This window comes from Opisthorchis viverrini (genome assembly GCF_000715545.1).
Source record: "Opisthorchis viverrini unplaced genomic scaffold opera_v5_15, whole genome shotgun sequence".
Classification (NCBI taxonomy): domain Eukaryota; kingdom Metazoa; phylum Platyhelminthes; class Trematoda; order Opisthorchiida; family Opisthorchiidae; genus Opisthorchis; species Opisthorchis viverrini.
This window is the reverse complement of record NW_008751671.1, coordinates 575,062-583,010: the sequence shown is the minus strand read 5'-3', so window position 1 is coordinate 583,010 and position 7,949 is coordinate 575,062. Positions and strand designations below refer to the sequence as shown.

The 7,949-nt window shown below is 48.9% G+C and overlaps 1 protein-coding gene across 1 annotated transcript in view; it reads left to right on the top strand.

Annotated features, from left to right (window-relative positions):
- Positions 1-1,171, top strand: part of T265_01381 (hypothetical protein) — a gene marked incomplete at both ends in the record, with an annotated part of 38,553 nt that extends 37,382 nt beyond the window's left edge. Inside the window, 2 exons of the mRNA XM_009165407.1 lie at positions 385-566; positions 610-1,171. Coding sequence (XP_009163671.1) covers positions 385-566; positions 610-1,171 — 744 coding nt within the window. The remainder of the gene's footprint in view (positions 1-384; positions 567-609) is intronic.
- Between the last annotated feature and the right edge of the window lie 6,778 nt (positions 1,172-7,949).

The following is a 7,949-nucleotide window of genomic DNA, read 5'->3' as shown; positions in this document are numbered from 1 at the left end:
GACAGTGCCTGGATAACCTTCAAGCTTGATTGCGCCATACTTTGTCACCAGCCTTCCCTGCTTTAAGTCAATCACGGCATCTGTGTGAGAGAGAAAATCAGCCCCCAATATTGTCTGCTCTACGTCTGGACTGATCACGAACGCGTGCTGTACAAACTTGTCGCCTAGGCCGGGTGCGTAGCTGTACAAACTTGTCGCCTAGGCGTATCGGGTGCGTAAACAGTCCATCAAACTTCAATCGATATCCGCCAACAGCTCTCACGGCTAGCGCGCACGGTCTGTGTTCAGCTTGGTTCCCTCTTTGCCTCAGCGAAAGGCCTGCTCCGGTATCAATCAAACATAACTCCTTTTTCCCGTCTAATTCCACAATTGCTTGCACGGTAGCTTGTGTCATTGCGCAAATCGCGACCCACCCAGGAGAAGAGGAGTACTCTAAAGTTTTACTGTGTACAAGCGATCGGTTACGGGGACACTGGTTCTTCCAGTGGCCAGGCTTGCCACACATGTAGCACCGGCTGGTACGAGCGTGCCTCCGCGATTCCGTCTTCACGGCTGCCAGCTGTTCGGTGAGTTGGTCCACCCTGTTCTGCGGTTCCTCCACTGATGCAGCATCCCTGTTCTCCTGCGACTGCAACGTGGCCAGTGGTTCCTGGGGCAGCTCCCGGGCCAGACTCACCAGCTCCTCCACACTCAACTGGCCGGTTGCTCGTGCCAACCGCAACCGGGCACCAAGCGCAGGCTGCACACCTTCGACGAACTGGTCAGACAGCAACTGGTGTCGCGACACTCCGTCCAGCGTAGGCAAAGCGCAATTCAGCAACTGCTGCAGGCCGGCGAAGAACACGGTCGGGTCAGATCCGGGTGCCATCCTGGCCTTCTTGAACCGCCTAATAGCTCCCTGGCGGTCGACCGGCGTATCGAACTCCGCTTCAAGGATTTCCTTCGCGGCGGACCAGTCCATCATCCGAGGGCCTCTTCTGGCCGCATCCAGGGCCGCCTTCGCCTGGCCCTTGAGGAGGGTCTTCAGCGCCGCCAAATTACCCTGGTCGGTCTCCAGCCCGGCAGGTACCGCCACCTCCTCAAAGTGCTTCAGGAAGGTCCGAAAATCCCCATCCTGAAAGGGTTGCGGCCGCGGGATCTTCATCCTTATCCTGGTCACGGCACCAAATGAAAGGAAGAAGGCATTCGCTGCGGAGTTATTTATTCGGAAATGCCAACTGACCGGTTACAGACCATTGAACAGGGAACCAAACTCTAATCTGCATCTTAGTTACAAAAACTGGATACAGATCTTCTCCCAAACGAGTCTTCCTGGGGATTCATTGCCCCCAATCATTCGTCGGTCAAATAAAAGCAAATGTTACAAAGTGGCCCCACGAATTCCGCAAAAGAATTCCATTTTTCAATCGACGCAAAGCGAAATTCTACAAACAACACATAGTACTCGCGTGCCTCCCGATCAGTAGTATCCCCGAATGTAGCGATCCAGCTATCGACAAACGTCCTAGCAACGTTTTCGGCAGAGGTATCGTTGATCGGAATGGCAATGGGCCAGCGTGTGAAACGGTGGACACAGATGAGTATGTTTGTGAAACCTCTGGATAGGGGCAACGGTCCAACCAGGTCAATGTGTGCATTTCGAAAGCGTGAATCGGGAAGCTGCAAAACACCAGTTGGAGAAATGGTGTGCCGGCGGATCTTGCTCTTCTGACAGTCAAGACATTGCTTGGCCCAAGTGCGTATCTCTTTTTGCATATTCGACCAAACGTATCTTTGTGACGCAAGTTTGGCGGTCGCTCGTATGCTGGGATGGGAAATTGCGTGGAAGTGGTCGAATACAGAGCGTCTATGTTTTTCAGGAACAAAAGGTCTTGAGTGTCCTGTGGATACGTAACAAACGATGAAACTGTCAGAGTTGAGGAGCGGTAGTTTGACGAATTTTAGAGATGGAAGGCTGGAAAACATTAGGGAATTCGGGTTCCAATTGTTGATCGGAGGCAATGGTTTGTAGGTCGATTGGAATCGTTGCTGTTGTTTATGTCATTGCGGGAGAGGGCGTCTGAAACGACGTTTTCCGAACCTTCAATGTAGCGTATGTCAGTTGCAAACTGAGCAATGAAATCCAGATGTCGTTTCTCTCGCGATGAGTGTTTGTCTTGAGATGTTTTCAAGGCAAAAACGATAGGTCTATGGTCCGTGTAGATAGCGAAGTTTCTTCCTTCGAGTATGTATCGAAAATGCTTGACCGCTAAATAGATCGCTAGGAGCTTTCTACCAAAGGTTCTGTAGCGCGTTTTTGCGGGTTGCAGTTTGCGAGAGAAGAAACAGAGGGTCTGAGTGCTGTCGTTCACTACCTGCTGAAGGACCACACCAACAGCGGTCTGTGATCCGTCCGTTTTTAGTATGAGTCGGCAATCAGGAGTGGGGTTCAAATGACCCAGGGTGGTGATTTCCAAAAGAGCGGTTTCAATGGCGTCGAAAGCAGTGGTAGCTTGGTCATTGAATTGTAACCGTTTGTTGTTTGCTTTGAGCAGGTCGGTTAGCGGTGCGAGGATCTCTGCGCAGCGTGGAATGAATCTGTCGTAACAGTTGACCATACCCAAAAATCGCTGCAGGCTTTGTGTTGGCTGAGGTAATGGGTAGGCCGAAATGGCAGTGGTTTTATCTGGCAGCGGCCGGATTCTTTCGGAGTTAATGCGATGGCCGAGGAATTCAGGCTGGTGTGCTGCGAAAACACACTTATCTGGATTGATTATAATACCATATTGTTGGAAACGTTTGAAGACGCCTTGTAAGTGTAATTTGTGTTCTTCAATCGTTTTGTTTGCCACCAACACGTCGTCAATGTAAGCGAAAACGTGATCTAGACCACGCAGTACCTGATCTATGAAGCATTGGAACGTTTGAGTGGCGTTCCGAAGACCAAAGGGCACGCGTGTGAATTCAAATAGACCAAACGTTGTGGTGATCGCCGTTTTGGGGATGTCGTCGGGGGCAACCGGTATATGGTAATACGCTCGGACGAGGTCGATTTTGGAGAAAGCAGTCTTGCCCTGTAATTGCAGTCCAAAATCGTGGATATGCAGTATTGGGTAGCGGTCAGGTACGGTACGACAACTGAGTGCTCGGTAATCACCGCACGGTCGCCAATCACCAATGAATTTCTTGGGGACCAAACGTAGAGGAGAAGCCCAACATGAATTTGAAGGCCGAATGATTCCGAGTTGCAGCATATGGTTAAACTCGGCTTTGGCGATTCGCGGCTTCTCATGGCGTAGTCGTCGTGCACGAGAGTGAACTGAAGGACCTGTGTTCTTTATGTGGCGCACTCGAGACCAAATATGAAGGCTTAAGCAAACTTGGAAAAATTTTGATCAAATCGTTGAAAACCGGAATGTTCAGAATAAGGGCAACGTGAATACCGAGTGGGTATGACGAAGCGTGGCCCCGGACTGACGGAACGGAAAGCGACGTTAAAGGATCCAGAAGCTTTTGCCGCCTAATATCGACGGCCAACAAGAAGTTGGTCAAGAAGTCCGCACCGATGATTGGGGCATGTACATCGGCGACAGTGAAAGTCCAGGGCAAAGAACAGCGAAGACCCAGGTCGAGCGTCAGTGACTTCTACCCAGAAATAGCTATTCGCGTGCAGTTAGCCGCCTGTAGTGTCGTTAGCGGGCTAGAAGTGTAGCGTTTCGAGTTTCCGGCAGGAATAACGCTGAGTTCTGCACCGGTGTCGACAAGGAACTGCATTCCGATGGTTCTATCCGTAACGTAGTAGAGGCGACTAGGTGACTCGCCAGTGGCAGGTGTCGCAACTACTGGCTGGCCAGCGGGTTGCCCTGGTCAGGGACGTAGGCGCATGGGGGTGTGCAACGTAGAGACTTTTCCTTGAATTCTGTGTGATACTGGCAAAATCGGCTGGGGTTACGAGATGGAGAGGTCAGTTTACGTGAACCCGTCGAGACTTGCGTGACGTATTAGTCCGCGCCGCTGTTGTGACTACCTTGTTTACCGTGGCCACCAGTTGATCGATTTGCGCCTGCATTGGATTGAGGCGTGCCATAACATGGTTGTCGTTACGCTGAATGGGCTGTTGTGAGGTTGAGGTTATCAAACGGTCGGCGAAGCATTCGTGAATCTTATCTGCCGTCTCAGCAAGTGACGACAGAGGTACACCTGACTGGGTGGCCAGAATTCATGACTACAGGTCGCTAACTGAGCCTAAGTAGAAGTTACATTGACTAACCAAGAAACCATGGACTGGCTTAAATCAACAATAAATTGCTAACATAGTACAAGCAGGCCTATCAAAACATGGTACAACTGAGATTCTGCTTAGTGCGTATGGAGCACACTCTGAGAGCGACGCAATGGGCTAACAATGGTAGGAAACCTTGTGGTTACCATAGGTGTGGGTTGACGAGCAAGCGCAAAGCCAAAACGATAGAGCAGGTACGTCGCTTTGCAAAGCTGGAGACTGGTCGCTGCGGTGACTAACGAAACGCCCGGCAGTAGGATACCCCAGTGAGTGATTCGATTGGCGCCAATTTCTTGTTGTCGTACAGGGTCCCATCAGGGAAGCGCCGTCGCACAGACGAATGGTTTTAAGTATTTTCGATTTATCATTTATTCACCATGTATGTAGTGGCTAACAGCCCTATGGAGTCTCTAGTTCACAGAACAAATTACTAATGTAAGCCAGATACAAAGTCACAAGGAGAAAAATCCAAGTAAATCTTGACTCGCAGTTCAAAATAGGAGATTCCGTAGTTCCGTATTCCGTTAAACCACCACACCAAGAATAGTTCTATCTTCCTGGTATTCCAGATCTCCGGTGATCGAAATATCAATCCACAAGTGTGAATGTATTAGTCCAGTGTTTGTAGCTAAAATGTTTGTTCACGTTTAGTGTTAGTAGCAGTCAATTATAGCCAACCAGCGGTCACAACAACAGTCACTCAGCAAAAGCCTCAAAGTCACGTTGGAGCCAAAAGCGGGCGGGAGCGGTTGTACTTCAGTAAAACAGACTTTTATACAGCGATGTGACTGATAATGATGGGGGAAAAGGTGATACTGAGCATGAAAAAGAGCAGTTTACAAGTGCCTCATGTACGATAGAACCAGTTGCTACAGTTGTGCTCACTTGAGAGTGAGACAGCGTGGGAACTACGGCCAAGCATTCGAAGCGATAGTGTGTTATTTTGGTTCTTTAATTGGGTGGCTAGACATCACAGTCGGTAGCTTAAATATATGATCGCCACCAAATGCGCGATCGGACTATTGGTGCCAGCTTTATTGTCCATTGGTAAGTCGAGTCCTTGGGTTCTTATTCAGGTAGGCGGTAGCTGTCGACCCAAATCAGTTTACTGGGTAGTGTTTCCATACATCCTACTCAGGTCATAAACTGTCTACCTTTCAGTCGCTTCTAGGCGACACAGACCTGAGAAAAACAGCTCTATGGAACAGGCAGTCCTCTGATGTGCAGAGCGCACGTCTTATACAGGTTAACCTAAGAAGCATAAGTAATTCACCCGTCAGGAGAGGGTTCCCCTTCTCTAGAACCATTTGGCGTACCTGAGCACTGCTAACCTCACATTATCACCAGACCCAACCAATAATTGGGAGACATTGGTACTGATTTCGTATGTTTTGTGCATAGCAGTCGCGTTTTCATCCATAAAGCAGTATGGGTCGCAATGTCGCGATGAAAACTCTTCCCTTAACAGGAAATGATCTCACAACAAAGTCACAGGTGACCAAAATTGGCAGAAGCTGCTTCATTTTAGAAGTGGTTTCGCATTCAGCCAGCCTACAATAACCTGCACAACTGTCCAAGTGAACAAACCTACCTACCACCTTATTGGAAATCTGCAAGTATGAGATTTAAGTTTGATCGCACCCAGTCCCGTATCAGCGGTTTGCACTTTTCAGCTGGCAAGGGCATGTTAAGCGGTGTGTTAGATTTTTTGGAGTTACTTAAAATGGTTTGAATTTTTGAAGGATCCAAACCAATAAGAGCAATACCGTCCGCATACTCAATGTCTGTAACCAAGTTTTTTGAGAGCACTTCAAACACCCCGAGGTCTCGGAGGCAGGCGAAGAAACCTCAAGCAGCACATCAATAACAAAGCTAAAGAGGAAAGGCGAGATGAGGTAGGCTTATCTAACAACACTGTACGTGATGAACTCAGCGAGAAGTTCGCCGTGTGCACGTACCCATCCACAAGTTCAAGTAGAGTACTATCTCGGAAGAGACACCCCTGACCGCTGGAGACCACCAAAGTTCCTGGAGATGGACAAAATCAAGGGCAGCTCCCAGATCAAAAAGAACAATCAACGTAGTATGTTTGAAGGCGTAGTCCCAAGGCAAGGTTATAGCAGATGAATCCTGGGCAGGGCAAATCTCAGCTTGATTCTCATGATTCGGTGTCTTGAAAACCGCTCATCCTGGGCAGAACAATGCCAGAGACCATCTCGGATACCACGGCTATCAGGCTGGCTCCACCAGGTCAAGTCTGTTTTTACTACCAGATGTTTCACTTATAAGCCACCCATTTTTCCTATGTCGTCCAGCATCTCCCTTGTGATGTATAATAGGAGAAGATCTGTTGGAAGATATCCGCAAGGCAAATCCCCATGACGCTCTTCGAGCGGCCGTCATCAATAGGACAGGAAAGTCCGAAAACAAGATGCTACGGAATTTATTCACCACAGTTGAACTAGGTGACAGGTCGCCGTCACAACTGCTTCGCCATATGCGCAGTCACCTCTTCGGCCGTAAGCTAGCGGTGGAAATCTTGGCACAACTATGGCTCGATAAATTTCCACCCTCCATGTTTTGCGTCATCAGTGCTTTCGTTGGTGACCTCAGTTGGGAGCAACTAGCCCAAAAGCGGAACAAAATACACTAGACGTACCCAAGTCAACCCGTTAACTGCGTCTTCCGCTCCACACCCACCACATCTACTTCGGATGGAATTCTCGCTTCCATTTCTTAACTACAAGCTAGATTTTATAATTGACCGATCACCTACAACGGCTGGAGGTCAACAAATATCGACCACGTTCACAATATCGATCGTTGTCTCATACCCGTCCTTCTTGGTGCTGGTATCACCAATCTTTCGGTCCTTGTCACTTTAAGTCGCATTCTAACAGTCTTTTAAACACTCAGGCCAGTCAGTAACGGTGATGACTGTCTGTGGCCCTCCTCGCACTAGTCGCTTATTCCACATCACCGATCATTCAAGTGGTCTACGTTTCCTCGTAGAAGCGGGAGCTGGAGTTGGTGTGCTACCACATTAGAATCCACTTCCCCATTCTGCCTCTTATTCGTTACAAGCCGCTAACGGTACCCGCATCTCTACATACGGCTAGCGTTTCCTCACGCTTGACTTCGGATGGCGACGTGCGTTCAAGCGGATCTTCCTTTTGGTCGATGTCCAAACACCCATCATTGGTGCAGACTTCCTGATCCAGAACTACTCATCCGTCTATTTTCGATACAAAAGTCTCTTGAACATGCTAACTTCCCTCTCAGTCAACGTAGTTATTGCCCCAACTTCATCCACATATATCCGAGTTACCTTACCTGGTTCCCATTTTGCTGGCATACTTGGGGATTCTCCAACTCCAACTTATCCATGTCGGCACACACAACCGGTCACTCATTCCGTGGTTCACTGCATCCAGACGAGAGGTTTACCTCTCCATATCAATCCCCATCGAATTTATCCGCATAAGCTCCAGATCTCAAAACATGAGTTCGAACACATGCCGGAACTCGGCATCATCCGCACTCCATCGAGTCACTGGTCGTCACCCCTACATATGGTACCCAACAAATCTCAAGGTGATTGGAAACCTTGTGGAGATCACCGTTCTCCCAATAACGCCTCCAGCCTAGGCATTTAGATGCACGGCAGCCAGAAAATTTGTGCTGCACA